This window comes from Bufo bufo, chromosome 9, assembly GCF_905171765.1.
Source record: "Bufo bufo chromosome 9, aBufBuf1.1, whole genome shotgun sequence".
NCBI classification, from domain to species: Eukaryota; Metazoa; Chordata; class Amphibia; order Anura; family Bufonidae; genus Bufo; species Bufo bufo.
In genome coordinates, this window is record NC_053397.1 from 221,579,611 (window position 1) to 221,599,130 (window position 19,520).

At 41.8% G+C, this 19,520-nt stretch overlaps 1 protein-coding gene across 11 annotated transcripts in view; it reads left to right on the forward strand.

The window, feature by feature from the left end:
- DAB1 (DAB adaptor protein 1) overlaps nucleotides 1-19,520 on the forward strand; it is a 230,960-nt gene that overhangs the window by 163,389 nt on the left and 48,051 nt on the right. For 10 of the 11 annotated variants that reach the window (XM_040408230.1, XM_040408231.1, XM_040408234.1 and 7 more), the window contains one exon: nucleotides 15,709-15,768. The exons of the other annotated variant lie outside the window; for it this stretch is intronic. In XM_040408230.1, the coding sequence (XP_040264164.1) occupies nucleotides 15,709-15,768 (60 nt within the window). The remainder of the gene's footprint in view (nucleotides 1-15,708; nucleotides 15,769-19,520) is intronic. 11 annotated transcript variants of the gene reach the window in all.

Below are 19,520 nucleotides of genomic sequence, written 5' to 3' on the forward strand. Positions count from 1 at the left end.
CAGTTACGTTACTTAGGACGAATGTGTGAATACAGCTCTGGAGTATAATACAGGATGTCACTCAGGATCAGTACAGGATAAGTAATGTATGTACACAGTGACTGCACCAGCAGAATAGTGAGTGCAGCTCAGGAGTATAATACAGGATGTAACTCAGGATCAGTACAGGATAAGTAATGTATGTACACAGTGACTACACCAGCAGAATAGTGAGTGCAGCTCTGGAGTATAATACAGGATGTAACTCAGGATCAGTACAGGATAAGTAATGTATGTACACAGTGACTGCACCAGCAGAATAGTGAGTGCAGCTCTGGAGTATAATACAGGATGTAACTCAGGATCAGTACAGGATAAGTAATATAATGTATGTACACAGTGACTGCACCAGCAGAATAGTGAGTGCAGCTCTGGAGTATAATACAGGATGTAACTCAGGATCAGTACAGGATAAGTAATATAATGTATGTACACAGTGACTGCACCAGCAGAATAGTGAGTGCAGCTCTGGAGTATAATACAGGATGTAACTCAGGATCAGTACAGGATAAGTAATGTATGTACACAGTGACTGCACCAGCAGAACAGTGAGTGCAGCTCTGGAGTATAATACAGGATGTAAATAAAGGATCAGTACAGGATAAGTAATGCATGTACACAGTGACTGCACCAGCAGAATAGGGAGTGCAGCTCTGGAGGATAATACTGAATATAACCAAGGATCAGTACAGGATAAGTAATGTATGTACACAGTGACTGCACCAGCAGAATAGTGAGTGCAGCTCTGGAGTATAATACAGGATGTAACTCAGGATCAGTACAGGATAAGTAATGTACGTACACAGTGACTGCACCAGCAGAATAGTGAGTGCAGCTCTGGAGTATGATACAGGATGTAACTCAGTACAGGACAAGTAATATGTAGCTAAGTGACTCAAATCTGTCTCCATTAATTTTGTGCATTAACGATATTATTTTGATCAGAGGCGATTGTGCTCTTTAATTATATTGCTTTCATTTGTTGTTTCTTCATTACTCTATATTTTTTTTAAATATTAAACATGAAGGTATTTGTGAATGATTTTTTCTTTTTCCCGATCCCTCATTCTAAAGCCCTCACACCCTTTCTCGCCCACCTTTGCAGTATTGTGTATCATCTGGGGTTGGTGTACCTTTTACCACCCGTTATAAATAGCAGCGTCAGGTTGTATGTAGTTGGTGCTTGTATCATCTCACTTCCATATGACATCTGGTTTGCGGTGATGAATATTATGACGTAGGTTGAGGAGTGGCTCCAGATACAATGGCTTCTGCCTTGCCCGCAGTTGTTCTAGTTGAGATTGTCCTATTAATTACTCCTTAAGACGTCCCAGGACTCAAAGGGGTATTCATTCCGATTATAACAAGTTATCCCTTACCCACGGGATAGGAAATAAATATCAAATTGGTAGGGGTCCTACCGCTGGGTCCCCCACCGATCATTAAAATTTGATAGCTGGGTCCCCCACCAATTTGATAGTTATCCCCTATCCTGCGGGTAAGGGATAACTTGTTTTAACCAAAATAAATACCCCTTTAAGTTTTCTCCTATCCACAGGATAGGGGAATACTATTAGATTGGTGGGGACTCATCTCCAGAACTCCCATAGAAATTAATGGAGGGGTCGCACACATGCCCGACCTGATTGGTGGGGGTCCCAGCGGTAGGACCCTCCCCGATCTAATAGTTATCCTCTCTGGAATACCCCTTTAATACAACCTCTGAAGAGTAACCAACCAGATTTTTTCTTTTTCTGGACAACTTGTCCTAAAATCACGGACAGGCAACATTTTTTACAAACAAATTGGAAAACTATAATGGCTGATAAATAATATGAATAATTCCGGTCTGCAGCTCAGTGTACGGGTAAGGACTCATCACCAGCATGTACTGGGAATGATGATAATTAGCACCAAAATAATCTAGTCAAGAACCAATCATGGACATATCAATTTTTTTTTTACGGACACAGGAAAAAAATTGCTTATTTTTACGGACTGTCCAGAAATTTCTGGACGGTTGACAATCTTGAACCTCTGTGAATTATTGGGGGATATTTTATCCCAGTTACTGTTTCATTTTACATTTGTTGCTGTTTTTTTGAGTTATTAATTTAACTGTTACATTGTTTCTGTTATACTGTTGGGGCGTAAAGAACTCCTGACTTCAGCCTCACAGAGGGACGGTTTGTGAGATGATTTTTGCCTTGTTTTTTTTTATTGTCGCAAAACTGCACCATTTTTATAAAAACTGCTACAGAAACAACTAATTTAAAATAGCCTAATGTCAGATATAAGGAGTGGTCCTGAGATTTTGCAGAAGTAGTATAACCTCTCCAGCTCTCGTCAAACTCAAAGTGACAGGTGACCACGACCCTTTACCACCCATAACCCCGCCCCACCCTGCTTATAACCCCGCTCACAATCCCGCCCAAACCACGCCTAAAATACCGCCCATTCAAATCCCCTTTTATTCTTTTAGATCCGATAAAGAGTCAGTAATTCAATTAAGTTTAAAAATAAAATGATATTAAGCTTATATTAAACTCTTATTAAGCTATTATAAATATTGGTAATAGTTATTTGATCCGTGTATCTAACTATCTATAGGATCTTTGATGATGTCACCACAGGTCCTGTTCTAATTTATTATCTATCTAACCCAAATCTATCGCTCAATAGATAAATCTTTTATCTATCTAACAATCTATCTATCTATCTATTTATCTATCTATCCCGCATCTATTTTATCTAGGACCTTTGATGAGCTTCTTTCCCCGCCCATAACCCTCCCAGCCCCCGCCCCAAAACTGATGTCAGAGCTGATCTCCCTGAAGGTCCTGTTCAAATTAATTATCTATCTAGGCTAGATCTAACGTTCAATAGATAAATATTTTATCTATATCTATCTATCTATCAATGTATCCATCTATCTCTCTATCTATTTTATCTAGGACCTTTGATGAGCTCCGTTTCCCCGCCCATAACCCGCACACTCCTCCCACAAACCCTCCCAGCCCCGCCCAAAGCTGATGTCATCGCGGGTCCTAGGTACATTTCTATCTAGAACATATCTAATTTATAGGAAACCTGTCATGTGGGTATTTGATTATAATATAACTCATTATATACAATCATTAACTATTAAAAAGTACCTTAGATGTATTCACTGACTGGTGTGACAGATGGTTAGCCTCATAATATACACACAAAGATGCCGCATTTTAATGAGCTGATTTGAGTCCGGCGTGATGTCTAACTTTGATACGAGTCCAGCGGTTTTTCTATTCAGCGCTGTAGCCACTCCCCTATTCACTTGTCCAGAAAATCAAAGTTCCCGCGCATGCGCGCTGTCTGATCAGTGTAATGCTGCACATTCATATCTGAAAGTAAACTGGGTATGCGTCGGCTCATCCTCACTTCCGGTGGACCAGTACAAGCAGGAGTTATTTGGCGGGCAGAGTGTACGTCTCGGGTAAGCGTTCTCCGGCTTGACTTGTACTGTGCAGTGGGCGCGCAGCAGCCAGCCTCGCTGCTCACACAGACTCTCCCTGCTGCCCCACACTTTATTTGGTTTTGCATTTAGAACATTGCACTGATCAGACAGCGCGCATGCGCAGGATTTGAGACGAGAATTCATGGCCATAAATAAAATAAAAAAAGAGCTGTAGATGATAAAAGGGGCGTGGTTTATTACATCATTCATTCATTTTAATAATTGGCGGGAAAATGAATAACAGGGAATGCAAAGGTACTATATTACTAAAGTAAAAAAAAAAAGGGGAAGGAATAAACTATTGCAATTAGTAATTATAATAAGGGCTATTTTGTTCATGGGGCGATAAACACATGACAGGTTCCCTTTAAGAGGGACAGCCGCGGGACTCAACTTTCCAGGGTGCTAATTCAGCAGCCCTATTTTTGGACCGCAGCGTCCATTTTCTGAAATACGGCGTCCATTTTGCGAAGCGCGTCAGGGTACGTCCGAGCATGTTGAAGACATATTCAGGTATGTCCTAAGACGCTATTTAAGAGTTCATAACCACGCCCCATGGCACCCCTTATAACCCCTACCAGTCCAGACAAAAGGAAATTGGCTTCCTTACGTAATTATGTTTAATAAAAATCGAAGTCCTACGTGATTTAAGCAAAATGTCTTTATTTACGACGCATCACGGTACATTTTCCAATAACCAGTAGGGTAGACACGTTTGTGCGTAATTGCAGCAACGTATATATAATTGTTTCATGCGCTTTGTTACAAAGTCACGTACAACACAGCAATTTTTTCTAAAATCGCTCATAAACATTTTTAAGACATTTTCAAAACACATGCCTTTAGTGATACAATGTAAGATAGAGATGCAGTAATGCCCGCAGACCGAACTAACGGCGTCCTGTATTTGTCTGTTTTGATACCTTATAGTCTTTGAATTTTTAGATAAAAAATTTATAAATTCGCCAGGAAATATTTAATTTGTGGGCGATAATCCATAACTATCAAAAAATATAGAGACACCTTTTGGGTATAATATCATTAAAATCCAGTGCTTTCCCCGCTGATACAAATTGTCCGTATTTACAATATAGGCCGCCGGTCGATGATTTTATTTTACGGTAATAAATCGCACGGAAATACGCTTTTAAATATGCGGCGGGCATGAAAGTCGACTTTGATAACGCAGATAATTTCATAATTATTCATTTTTATTGAAAATAATATAAAACTTCCCTTCTATTGTTTATTTCAACAATATTTTCGTAGACGGAATACACAATCATGTTAATAGTGTTTACCGCCGGCTCAGCAAATCTAATTTCAGCTCTGAGATTTCCAGTTTTTACTAGAGAGAAATGTCCGCCGGGTTCTTGATCCGGCGATAAATCAAAAGCGAACAAAGTGTACCCGTTCAAAAATTCTGACCGATCCACGGATAAAGCGCTGTCAGCCTTTTGCTTCCCCGAAATGTGTACGAGCGACATATATATTCACCAACAGCCGAATCGAAAATTAGGCGTCAGCGGTTTTGCGGGTATCTGTTGTCCGTTCAAATATAAGGCGGCATAATTCACGTTATAGTGATTGAAGCACAAAGAATTTCTTTGGTAATTCCCGGAAAATGATCTGTTGGCCACAAACGCTAGAATTACTGTTTTTGGGATGTTTCCCAGAAAAAGATTCTCGTGGTTAGATATGCGAGTACCGGCGGGAACGCTATACACTTTAAACGACGTGCGATCGACAGAGTACTTTGCATTAGCGGTTAACAGAGCGCGACTGTGTCCGATTATCACAGCGGGCGATACTTGAACTCTTTTGACGCGTGCTGTATTTGGACTTTAAAATGAGTCGCCTCGGCAGACATAAGACAGAAGGAGTCTTTGTTTCTGGTCAACTTTATCTTTAGATCTAATCCGTTCAGTATTAACTTCTGCTGATTAAATATATCGGTGTAAATGGGGCCCATTAATTCTACACTTCTAGAGTGAGTCGTATACTGCGCTCTCTTGGCGAAACCGACATTACGGCCGTCGAGAGCCCTGTCCTCATGATGCCCCGCAGTATCTTTATAGAATAAGCCGGCTGTAAATTGCGCCGTTAAAGTCTGTGAATTATAATTTATTAGGGACTCTATATACGCTCTATACGTAAAAAGGTTGTCGCTTGTAGAAATCAACGTGTCGCCGAGCGTTATGTCCAATTGATTAAAAAGGCTGGCAATAGGGTAGTCAATAAGGGCGACGCGGGATCCGTCGGGTATGGGTGTGTTATCCCGGCTAACGATTCTGCAAACGACGTGTTATTTAGGTCGTAATAATATTCACCGCTGCCCGAGATAAAGAACTCCAAAGGCGCGTTGTCGGCAATGGCCGCTATCGGTTGTACCTCTACGTAAAGCGATTTTTCAATACTTCTTTGCGGTGGTAGGTGGTATTTGCAAGATATCCAACTCTGATTTTGCGTACTCGGCGGATGCGTCATGTACAAAAGCCTTATCTGTTAATTAGATGTCGCTCGGTGACCGGCTTCTTGTTTTCTGGCAGCGAAGGTCTCTTAGTCGGTTCTACTTTATTGCCGCTCAGCTACACTGTTCTTAAAAGCTGTACGTAACTATCGGCAACAAGTTGATGCTGAATGATATCGGTATAAACAAACATTGTATAATATCCGGCTTTAATATCGGGGTTATTTTCTCTTTATAGGTAAAGAAGTGTTCTCTTTTGTTAAAACTAAAAAAATCATCGCTGGCTAAAACATCCGTTAAAATGTTCTAAAACTGACAAACGAGATTCGTTGTCACGCAAAACTATGTGCTCCGCGCCTACATTCTTGTTCGCGCGAATATCCCTGAAGACCCAATATACTGCCTAACTTTTCACCAGGTATGAACTCGTATAAGGGCGATTTCGTTACATAAACGGTTCTGTCAATATCGTCGTATCTTAGGCACAATTAATCAGGTGGTATTTTTATAGAATCAAGTTTGTTATTAATGGTTTTGATCAGTTCGTTCATATTAGGGCAATACCCCGATTTAACAAAAAACTCTCCGATCGGATCATCGCGATGTGCGACGTAGAATACACCATCTCTGGGTACTGAGGGTACTAAATCTCTTCTATTGCAGCTTCATAAGGCCCGCGAAGATGGACGGCTTTTGCTAATTTAGTGGTGTAATCGGCGATGGTATTTTCGGGGTAAAGTTTGGAGGAGGCATTGCAGGGCAGCGTAATAAAAAAACGATCTGACTTCCATAGTTTACACGCTCACCAACTGCTTTTCCGGTACCCAAGAGTTAAACTTTTCGAGGTAACCGACCATCTTTACAAAATACAGCGTTTTTCCCCTAACCTTCTTTTTCACGATTTTTTCTATCCAATAAATGCGTACCTTTTGGACTTCTTCCGCGTAGAACGATCCTTCAATGAGCTCTTCGGACAAGTCTTTCAACTTATAAAGGGGTCTGAGGCCCTTAGTGTTTACGGCGTAAATGGTGAATATCTCGTCCGTATAGGTTTCCTCATAACCCTTCGCTAACGTCCCCTTATAGCGTACAATTCTGACGTGATCGCCTATTTTTAATAACGGTTTAACTTTTCTTATAGCGGCGTAATCGCTGTCGATGTTTTTCCAAATGGTTAAAGAGTTCTCTTTTGTTACATCAACAGGACGACACCTTATGGTTCTGTGGTACGTGCGATGATAACTATACACCAGGTCTTGTAACTTGTCAATGTATCTGTATGTGTTTTGCTCTCTAAGATAACGCCACATTCTTGTTTTCAGCGTTCTATTAAAACGCTCAGCCAACGACGCTTTTACTGTATTCAAAGTTAAAAAATGATGTATTTTAAAGGCTTCACAAAGTTTTCCCATAGACTTGTTTATAAACTCTCGAGCCTGATCCGTCTGAAGTTCCCTGGGGGACCGACCGCTTAACGTAAATATCTGTTCAAAAGTGGCTGCCACTTTCGCCCCGGATTTATTGGAGAGTTCCGACACTCAAGCATATTTCGAAAGAATATCAACGACCGTTAGCAAGTATTTTACACGGTTATTTTCTTTAGAAAAATCTATCATCGACACGAGATCGGCCTGCCATTGGACTTTGTTTCTTTTAAAGGGATTCTGTCACCAACCTGACCGGTTTTAAACCGATCACATAGTTCAGTGGGGCACAAAGACATGACACAGATGTTACCTTTGTTTCGTTTTTCAGATCATCCAAATCGCCCAAAAAGTAGTTTTTATGATATGCTAATCAGCTGTCGCAAGTGCCCAGGGGCGGAGAGTTTGCTGAAAGTGCCCAAGTTCCCCCGCTTCACTCGCGCCTAACTCCGCCCCTCAGTAAGCTCAGGCCCGCCCTGTGGCTCTGTGACATCATATTTCCCTATAGGCCGTTCGTGCATCGCAGAGGCACAGAGATATGCAGTGCGTATGCGCCGATTTTATGCCAGTAACTGGTGCATGCGCACTGCATATCTCTGTGCCTCTTCCCACTGTGGGCAAAACACTGCGCATGCCCGGGCCCAGCAGCGATGCGCGAATGGCCTATAGGGATATATGATGTCACAGAGCCACAGGGCTGGCCGGAGTTTACTGAGGGGCGGAGTTAGGCGCGAATGAGGCGGGTGAACTTGGGCACTTTCAGCAAACTTTCCCCCCCTGGGCACTTGCAACAGCTCATTAGCATATCATAAAAACGATTTGGATGATCTGAAAAACGAAACAAAGGTAACATCTGTGTCATGTCTTTGTTTAAAACCGGTCAGGTTGGTGACAGACTCCCTTTAAATTATTTTTTAACCGGTTTGTGCAATGTGTAAGTATCCTCGCTGTTCAACCAATTTTTTACAGCGTCTTTTCTTATTCCAAATTTTTGTACTTCTCTGAATAAGGGTTCAACGTCGCCGCGAGAACTGACAGCTTTTGGTGGGTAGTACTGTTTTCTCAATATTTCGGCGTCATCTTAGCGACGTTTTTAAGCACCTGCTATCGACGACGCGCCCTAGCGGTTTATGCAATTTTAACTAATCGAGATAGTAAATTTATTGTAAAAAGAAAGACGGACTACATTTTTATTTGAAACTTCATTTTATGTAAAAACATTGAGATATTACATACAGATACATTTGTATATACCGTCAAAGTAAAATTTACAATGATAACCAAACAAAGTAAAACAAATAAAAACATTATCAGGCGCAACGTACAAATACATTCAAAGTAAAAGGTACAATGTTAACCAAGACATCTGTAACAAAGGCGGCGTTCTCTTTTTAGGTAATAAAGAGCCTCGCGTTAACGCAGCGGTTGTTGTTACGATCGGCTGCTGCCTAAAAGGGGTACGAACCGTTTCAAAAGGTTCATCTGGCGACCCTCTTATTAAATTGGTCCGGTGTTTCTACAACAGTTTTTTTTAAACGGTCCAACTCGTGTTTGGAAACTAGGAACATTTTCTCTGCATACTCCATTATGAGCCGCCGACCCTATGAGCTAGTGATTAAAGGTATCGCAAAGCCGAGCAGTGATCCTATAAAACCGCCGCGCTCGTTCACAATGCGCTTCTTGTCTTGTAATGGGACAGCTTTTTTCGCTTAACTTCTTTATAGCCTTGCGCCAACTTTTCAGTATATTTTTTTGTCGCTCTCTAAGAGGTATCTTTCCTTTGAGGATGTTGAGAGCGATCTCGCCAATAGCGGATATCAAATCATTACTGGCGCTGCGTAATATTGATTTTCGGACCGTCGGTTTGTTTTTGACCAACGCTTCTAAAAGACCCCAATTACGTCGGACTCTGTTCGACATCTTTACAGGAGCGGCGACGCTACCAAGAATGACCGTCGAGCTGAGAAATATCACATTTTAGAGCTTTTTCTTTGCACACATAAACCGGCGCAAGATCTGGCGGGAACAAACCGGTTCTTAGCTGTAGTTCCACGGGCGTGTAGGATCTTAAATCTACGAGTAAATAGCCGTAAGGAGCGCGTGTAGCGTTTTCTAAAGCTCCTAAAAAGAAACGGGTTTTACCGGGGTACATTTGCCGAGCCAACGTAATAACTTGTAATTTAAACTAAATGTATTTAGTGTTTAACTTTATGACTTTTCTTACTCTGACAAAAAAACGTTTTGAACAAGATACATGACGCTCAAATTTCTGTGGTGCACGAATTTGGTGAAAGCGTTTTGTATTTCAAGATTTTTGCAAGCCGCCTCCATAAAATCATCGACGACCACCAAATTTACCTTATCCGGCGGGAATAGGTCATCGTCTGTAAAATTTGGCAGTATTCCCTCGATAAACCTAATATTTGTAAACAAACGGGCGAGCTCATCGTACAATTTCTGCCATCATGCGTAAAACCAAATGACATTGTCGGGTTTGTGCGACATTAGCGTATCCGCTTGCATTAACAATTATTTCTGGAATTTAAGGGCCCTGCTAAAATACAAGAAAACGGGTGTTGAAATTGCGCGGCCATGTTTAATAGCCGAAAGGTAGCGTCGTAAAGTCCATCGTCAGCACTTTTTTCGTTTTATGTAGTGGTATTATCTCTATGTCCCGGCGCTTCCTATTTCTGAAAATGCCGTTTTGCTCTATACCTATTGCTTTCTGCGTCTCGGGATCCGGATTGCGCGAGTAATCCAACACAAGTTCTTTTAAGCTGCCAAAATTAACAAGTCGGGTGTTAGCGACGTTGAGAGTTCTACCCTTAACCTTTAATACGGTGGCGGGTTCCAGTCGCCGTCTCTACTTCCGATTATGACGGAGTCTGTGTCGTGATAAAGACAACGTTCTTGCAGTCTGTCTAGGAGTGTGTATAATTCAAGTCTGGCGTATGGCGGTTGTAAAACAGGCGATAAAAATGTTAGTGTTTTTGTTGAGCGTGTCGGGCTCTTTTACATAACGCACTGGGGCGCAGCAAGTTAGAGCGCTATCGTGTCTAGCCAACTACCGCCCATCATCTCTTTTTTCAATCTCGTCGATATGGGTGATCAGGCTTGTATATTTGTGGTCTGGACTGGTAGGGGTTATGGGGGTGCCGTAGGGCGGGGTTATGAACTCTTAAATAGCGTCTTAGGACATGCCCGAACATGTCTTCTCCCTGATGCACTTGCCAAAATGGACGCCGCATTTCAGAAAATAGATTCCGCGGTCATCAAAAAATAGGGCACCCTGGAAAGTTGAGTCCCGCGGCTGTCCCTCTTAAATTAGATTGTGCTAGATAGAAATGTACCTAGGACCTGCGATGACATCAGATTTGGGCGGAGCTGTGAGGGATTGTGGGAGGAGTGTGCGGGTTAAGGGCGGGGAAAGGGGCTCATCAAAGGTCCTAGATAAAATAGATAGATAGATAGATAGATAGATAGATATAGATAAAATATTTATCTATTGAACGTTAGATCTGGCCTAGATAGATAATTAATTAGAACAGGACCTTCGGTGAGATCAGCTCTGACATCAGTTTTGGGGAGGGGGCTGGGAGGGTTTGTGGGAGGTGTGGGTGGGGAAAGGGGCTCATCAAAGGTAATAGATGCAGGATAGATAGATAGATAGATAGATAGATAGATAGATAGATAGATAGATAGATAGATATGAGATAGATAGATAGATAGATAGATAGATACATAGATAATAGATAGATAGATAGATAGATAGATAGATAGATATGAGAGATAGATAGATATTAGATAGATATTAGATAGATAGATAGATAGATAGATAGATAGATAGATAATAGATAGATAGATAGATAGATAGATATGAGATAGATAGATAATAGATAGATAGATAGATAGATAGATAGATAGATAGATAGATAGATAGATAATAGATAGATAGATATATAGATAGATAGATAGATATGAGAGATAGATAGATATTAGATAGATAGATAGATAGATAGATAGATAGATAGATATGAGATAGATAGATAGATAGATATGAGATAGATAAGTGATAGATAAAATATTTATCTATTGAGCGATAGATTTGGGTTAGATAGATAATTAATTAGAACAGGACCTGTGGTGACATCATCAAAGACCCTATAGATATTTAGATACACGGATCAAATAACTATTACCAATATTTATAATAGCTTAATAAGAGTTTAATATAAGCTTAATATCATTTTATTTTTAAACATATTAAACTTAATTGAATTACTGACGCTTTATCGGATCTAAAAGAATAAAAGGGGATTTGAATGGGCGGTATTTTAGGCGTGGTTTGGGTGGGATTGTGGGTGGGGAATGGGCGTGTCCTCCAGTCACTTTGAGTTTGACGAGAGCTGGAGCGGTTATACTACTTGCAGATTTAAGTAAAATCTAATACATGTAGTTCCATTACAATTGTCTTTCCGGTGGTCCGTAGACCCTGCGCCTTTCACTGTGTAACTCCCATTTTTTGATCTCCCACAAGATCAGCACAGCACTTTCCTGAAATCCTTTGTGCTGCTTGGGAACCTGCTCCTTCCATTACATAACTCTGTCTGTGACTTCCCACTTCAGTCACATCTTCACATCCTGACATTGCACATATCATATGCCTATGGGTAGTTACTAAAAACATCACAGGTCCCCCCCCCTCCCCCCACATACACACACATTGCGCTATATCAGGACACTCATCTCCCGTTATCTCCTGAAGTACTCTGTGCTGCTGGGTATCTGTGCTCTGTCCACTCTAATCCCCCACTTATCTCCATATCCTTTCCCACATGATCACATTCAGCTTTGACCTCAATAACATCAACATTTATTTCCTGAAATCCTCTGTGCTGCTGTTGTCATTCTGATGATATAGCTGACTCCCTCAGCAGTTGTACAGTATATCAGACACACACATCCCCTTACAGACAGGCTCACCACCCTCTGATCATTAATTATTTGCTGTCGCATTTTATGCAGAACATTTGGTGGCAGCGGCGGCGGCGGTCCTGTCCCCTGGGGTGCGAGGTGTCTGCTGAGATCTTCTGAGGAACATTATTGTATTTATCCTGATCAGTGTATGATGCTGGAGGTCAGACTGCACCCCTGTCTGCGGGACGTGACTGCCAACCAGCCTGGCACCGGGGGGCAGCCAAACAGCAGCCCCTCTGTCATATCAAGGAGGGAGGGCAACTGGTGAATGGCTGGGGGCGATGCTGTATTATAGAGAACTCCAGACATTGTATCTATCTATCTATCTATCTATCTATCTATCTATCTATCTATCTATCTATCTATTATCTATTATCTATCTATTATCTATCTGTTATCTATCTATCTATTATCTATTATCTATCTATTATCTATCTATCTCATATCTATCTATCTATCTATCTATCTATCTATCTCATATCTATCTATCTATTATCTATCTATCTCCTATCTATCTATATCTATCTATTATCTATCTATCATCTATCTATCTATCTATTATCTATCTATCTATCTATTATCTATCTATCTCCTATCTATCTATATCTATCTATTATCTATCTATCTATCTCTCTATCTATCTATCTCATATCTATCTATCTATCTATCTATCTCATATCTATCTATCTATCTATCTATCTATCTATCTATTATCTATCTATCTATCTATCTATCTCTAATTATCTATCTATCATTAGTGTTGATCACGAATATTCGAATTGCGAATTTTAATCACGAATATCGGCACTTCGAGATATGTTGATTGCGAATATTCGATTTTTTTAAATAACAGTTCAATTCTTTAGGCGAATTTTATGCGAATTTTCGCAATCAAGAAAATAATGCCTAGAGATCATGAATTTGCGAATTCTCGAATATATGGTGAATATTCGCCCAAATATTCGCGAAATATCGCGAATTAGAATATTGCCCTTGCGGCTCATCACTATCTATCATCTATCTATCTCATATCTATTATCTATCTATCATCTATCTACACTGCTCAAAAAAATAAAGGGAACACAAAAATAACACATCCTAGATCTGAGTTAATTAAATATTCTTCTGAAATACTTTGTTCTTTACATAGTTGAATGTGCTGACCACAAAATCACACAAAAAAAAAATATGGAAATCAAATTTTTTAACCCATGGAGGTCTGGATTTGGAGTCACCCTCAAAATTAAAGTGGAAAAACACACTACAGGCTGATCCAACTTTGATGTAATGTCCTTAAAACAAGTCAAAATGAGGCTCAGTAGTGTGTGTGGCCTCCACGTGCCTGTATGACCTCCCTACAACGCCTGTGCATGCTCCTGATGAGGTGGCGGACGGTCTCCTGAGGGATCTCCTCCCAGACCTGGACTAAAGCATCTGCCAACTCCTGGACAGTCTGTGGTGCAATGTGACGTTGGTGGATAGAGCGAGACGTGATGTCCCAGATGTGCTCAATTGGATTCAGGTCTGGGGAACGGGCGGGCCAGTCCATAGCATCAATGCCTTCGTCTTGCAGGAACTGCTGACACACTCCAGCCACATGAGGTCTAGCATTGTCTTGCATTAGGAGGAACCCAGGGCCAACCGCACCAGCATATGGTCTCACAAGGGGTCTGAGGATCTCATCTCGGTACCTAATGGCAGTCAGGCTACCTCTGGCGAGCACATGGAGGGCTGTGCGGCCCTCCAAAGAAATGCCACCCTACACCATTACTGACCCAATGCCAAACCGGTCATGCTGGAGGATGTTGCAGGCAGCAGAACGTTCTCCACGGCGTCTCCAGACTCTGTCACGTCTGTCACATGTGCTCAGTGTGAACCTGCTTTCATCTGTGAAGAGCACAGGGCGCCAGTGGCGAATTTGCCAATCTTGGTGTTTTCTGGCAAATGCCAAACGTCCTGCACGGTGTTGGGCTGTAAGCACAACCCCCACCTGTGGATGTCGGACCCTCATATCACCCTCATGGAGTCTGTTTCTGACCGTTTGAGCAGACACATGCACATTTGTGGACTGCTGGAGGTCATTTTGCAGGGCTCTGGCAGTGCTCCTCCTGTTCCTCCTTGCACAAAGGCGGAGGTAGCGGTCCTGCCGCTGGGTTGTTGCCCTCCTACAGCCTCCTCCACGTCTCCTGATGTACTGGCCTGTCTCCTGGTAGCGCCTCCATGCTCTGGACACTACGCTGACAGACACAGCAAACCTTCTTGCCACAGCTCGCATTGATGTGCCATCCTGGATAAGCTGCACTACCTGAGCCACTTGTGTGGGTTGTAGACTCCGTCTCATGCTACCACTAGAGTGAAAGCACCGCCAGCATTCAAAAGTGACCAAAACATCAGCCAGGAAGCATAGGAACTGAGAAGTGGTCAGGTCACCACCTGCAGAACCACTCCTTTATTGGGGGTGTCTTGCTAATTGCCTATAATTTCCACCTGTTGTCTATCCCATTTGCACAACAGCATGTGAAATTGATTGTCACTCAGTGTTGCTTCCTAAGTGGACAGTTTGATTTCACAGAAGTGTGATTGACTTGGAGTTACATTGTGTTGTTTAAGTGTTCCCTTTATTTTTTTGAGCAGTGTATTATCTGTCTATCTATCTATCTATCTCCTATCTATCTATCTATCTATCTATCTATTTATCTATTTATCTATCTATCTATCTCATATCTATCTGTCTATCTATCTATCTAGTTACACTACTGTTTCTGTGATGTCTCGCAGGCACGGCATGTCATGGGCAGATACAATATATATCGGCTGTGATGTAACTGATCAGAAGATTTTCAATGATCAGTGGAGTTTCCAATGGTTCCTGGAATGAATTTGGGGTGGGGGGTGCTACTAATGAATCCTCCCACCATAAGCTGCTATAATGTGGAGAACCACAATGTAAGGGCTCATTTAGCCTGTAGCACCTCTACAGGAAAAAGAGAGTATTACACTGTTTCTACTGAGGTCAATGGCCAGTGGTGGTCCTCCAGCTAAACGAGGAAGATCTAAATCCGAGGTCCTGTAACTTCTCATCCGCTCTGCCCATTATTTATGTGCTTTTTGTACTAATATTTTGTCTAATGACTTCTCAGCCTCTTTGTTCTAGGATAGATGTGGGCTTGCGCCCTGTCCATGTGATATCTGCTGTCCAGCTCTATGTCCTCTACATGTGCTGACATTACTGTCTGTTCTGTGTGTGACTGTCATACATTTACATTCCATATTTACCTAGAACATATCTGACTTAATTCTAGGTTCCTACCAGCCATAAGAAAGAAGGCGTCTATGACGTGCCAAAAAGTCAGCCGATAAGTGTACGTATCATTTCTTATCTTAAGCCATTTATATTGATATATGCATCTATGATAAGACGTTACTGTGTATCATATTACATTATAGGTGGGGGAGGCTAAATCAATAGTTTGGGCGCTCTCCTATCACTGTACTTTGGCGCAGTGAGCGGAGACATGGGGCGAAAGTATATATAGTTATGGTCATTGGTGCAGACTTCTCCTTAAAGATCTGTCTGTGCCTTGGGTTTGGCTGCCAAGATTCCACCATATTAACTCTGTATGGCCGTGTTAAAAGGGGTTGTATCGGATTTCCAAAAACAGCGTCACGTTTTTCCATTGACTTACAATGTTCACTTCAGTGGGGATAAGCAGCAATACCAGAAAAAGCCTATAGACAAGAACGCCACACTGCTCCTAGAGATAAAGTACCTTTTTTAAATTATGGACTTACCCTTTAAATGTGAGGTGACATAAGCTCTAATATTAACGTTGACCCCTTCTTTCTGTTCACATGAATGGTTAGGAGATTAGGTAAGGTGATGTCACGTAATTTTCAATGTTTAGAAAATAGATGGGGAGAACTTGTTACATTTTTGTTCATTTGTTATTTTCTTACTTTTTTATATTCTTCCAGGTTGTCTTATGTAACGGCCACATAAAGTCTTCAGATTTGTGTTTCTAGGATCACGTTAATGTTCTTATTTGTGCTTAAAGGGGTTGTCTCATCATGGACAATGGGGACAGATCGCTAAGATATGCCCCCATTGTCTGATAGGTGCGGATCCCACCTCTGAAACCCCCGCACCGATGCCGAGAATGGAGTGTGAAGAGCGGTGGCCCGAGGACCCCGGGTTCCAGCCACCACCAAGCACTCTCCCCATACAAGTGAATGGGAGCACACACCGCTTACGCGACCACCGCTCCCATTCATTTCTATGGGGCCGACGGAAATAGCCGAGCCAGTGCTGGTCTATTTTCCATGGCCCTATAGAAATAAATGGAGGCCGGCTGCACATGCGCAGTGCGTCCTCCACCACCTTTCCCCGCTCTGTTCTCGATGTAGGTGCAGGTCCCAGAGATGGTACCCCGCACCTATCAGACAATAGGGGCATATCCTAGCATTATGCCCCCATTGTCTATGAGGGGCCAACCCCTTTAAAGGAATGCTTCCATCAGAAAGGGGTATTTTCTTAGATCTCAACATTTTTTAATATTTTTTTAGAGTTTTTCTTTTTCATTTTGGCAGTACGGTCCCATTACAAATGAAACATCTTATTCTTCTTTAGCAATCTGCACAAATGAAAACACCTCCTCTATAAATAGGTAGTTTATTGCCAGTTTACCGCTGCTGTGACAGGAAATTATTATCTGCAGGGTAATCCTCATGATAATAGCGGGTTTATGACAGTTTTATTGTTCTCCTGATAGGACTAGTAAAAGACGCCCACAGAAAATCACTGCTTAGACTGGTGTAATGTGTGATGCTGTAATGGAGTCACTACAGCGCGGTTCTCTCTCTGGCCGCAGTGATGGCCTGACTGAGAGAGTTAAGTGATACTGGAGAAGAGCCAGGACAGGAAGGAGAACAGATGGAGTGACTTATAAAATATCCAGAAAACCATCCACCTGTTTTTTGAATATTACTATAAAATATAGAATATTTATATAGTATGTTAATTTGTGATAAAAAAAAATGATAGAAGTGTCCCTTTAAGTAGTTTCTTCCACTCCTCCCTGTCCTCACTAACATCATGAGTGCACAGGTCAGCAACCTCTCGCCTACCAATATCAGCCCATTTGTATCCTGAAATACTCTGTGCTGCTGGGGACTCTGCTCCTTACGCAATGTATCTCACATCTATCTTTTATAATTAAATTAGGAATCAATATAACAAGCTATTTTCTAAACTATTTTCACCATTGTAATCACTCCATGTGCATACATCTAGTCAACAGGAAACCAAAAGACATTACTGGAAACAATCAACAAGCTGACTGATGGATCTCCTATTCTTAGTATGAGCCTTTATTCAGTACTAAGTGGAGCCTTCACACATGTGGGCAGCAAGAATTTACAGGAAAATCAAATCTGCCACGTTCATGTTAATGATGTGAATAATATAGGAGCTTTGCTACAATGTTTCAGTCCAGGCTGCAGGACACAGAGGAGAGTCAGCCTTTGTAACTATCCTAATTCATACGTATTTTTCTATTGAATATTGGGATATGGGTCAGTAAGACAAGCATTTGATTAGGATTGTAGTACAAGGAGTAGATAGATAGATAGATAGATAGATAGACTTTATTTGGGAGGTTGGAGGACAATGTATACATTTTCTATCTCTCTTTCTCTCTCTCCCTATGTCTTTTTCTCTTTCTATTTTTTCTCTCTATCTCCCTCTTTTTCTTGCTCTCTTTCTCTCTTTGTATCTTTCTCTCCCTCTCTATTTTTATCTCTTTATCACAGTCTCTCTATGTATCTTTCTCAGTCACTCTCTCTCTCCCTCTTTCTCTTCTGTTTTTCTCTCTATGTATCTCTCTCTTTATCTCTCTATCACAATCACTTTCTCTCTTTCTCTTTCTTTATCTCTCTTTGTATCTTTCCCACTCACTTTCTCTCTCTTTTTCTTTCTCTCTATCTCCCTCTTTTTCCACTCTCATTCAAATTCAAATTCAAAATAAGCTTTATTGGCAGGACCAGGTAGATTTTAGCATTGCCAAAGCATTTAAGGATTTTTGGGGGTGGATTGGCGGGGGGATGATATGTGGTGATGGGTAAATCCGGGGGACATATTCAGGGTTGAGGGATGATATAACGGGGAAGGGGGGGAGTACATGTTGGGAATTTAGCAGTCCGGGGTCTCTCATGTTCCTCTCAGTCGGTGACATCCTGTGACATATTGTGCAGCTATTCTCACCATCGGCTCCTCTTCTCCAAGCACAATGTGGAGTCTCCTCTTCTCTTCCATAGAGGTGAAGTCTGGGATTAGAGTGGATAGTCTCTGGAAGTGAGTGTCCCTCAGCGCTGAGTACTTGGGGCATTGTAGCAGGAAGTGGCCCTCATCCTCCAGGGCCCCCTGATCACACTGCTGGCACAGTCTCCTCTCCTTGGGCTTGTAGGTCTGTCTGTGCCGCCCCGACTCCATGTCCAGGCTGTGGGCGCTCAGTCTGTACCGGCTCAGGACTTGTCTGTCTTTGGGCTCTTGGAGTATCTCCAGGTATGGGGCCAGTTTGTATTCTCAGGACTTGTCTGTCTTTGGGCTCTTGGAGTATCTCCAGGTATGGGGCCAGTTTGTATTCTCAGGACTTGTCTGTTTTTGGGCTCTTGGAGTATCTCCAGGTATGGGGCCAGTTTGTATTCTCAGGACTTGTCTGTCTTTGGGCTCTTGGAGTATCTCCAGGTATGGGGCCAGTTTGTATTCTCTCTGCAGTGATTGGTAGACAGTTAGTTTCTTGGAGTTTGCTATGTCATTTCTCCATTCTCTGACATAGTTTTCTTTAGAATTGTTCATTACATCCTTTATTTGGTGTTTTCTTAGGCCGTGTGTCTGGGAGCTTTGGATGGACAGGGTGAAGATCAGTTGTTGCAGCCCACATGGTTTGGAGTGGTCCTTGTTGGCCAGTAGGGCTTTATGGTGGTGGTATGAGTTGGGGCTGCTGTTCTGTAGGTGGTTCCAATATGATAGCGCCCTCTTCTGTACTGCAAGAAGTAAAGGAAATCTGCCCAGCTCAGCCCGGCAAGCCTTGTTAGAAGTGCTCCCCCGATGAACCTG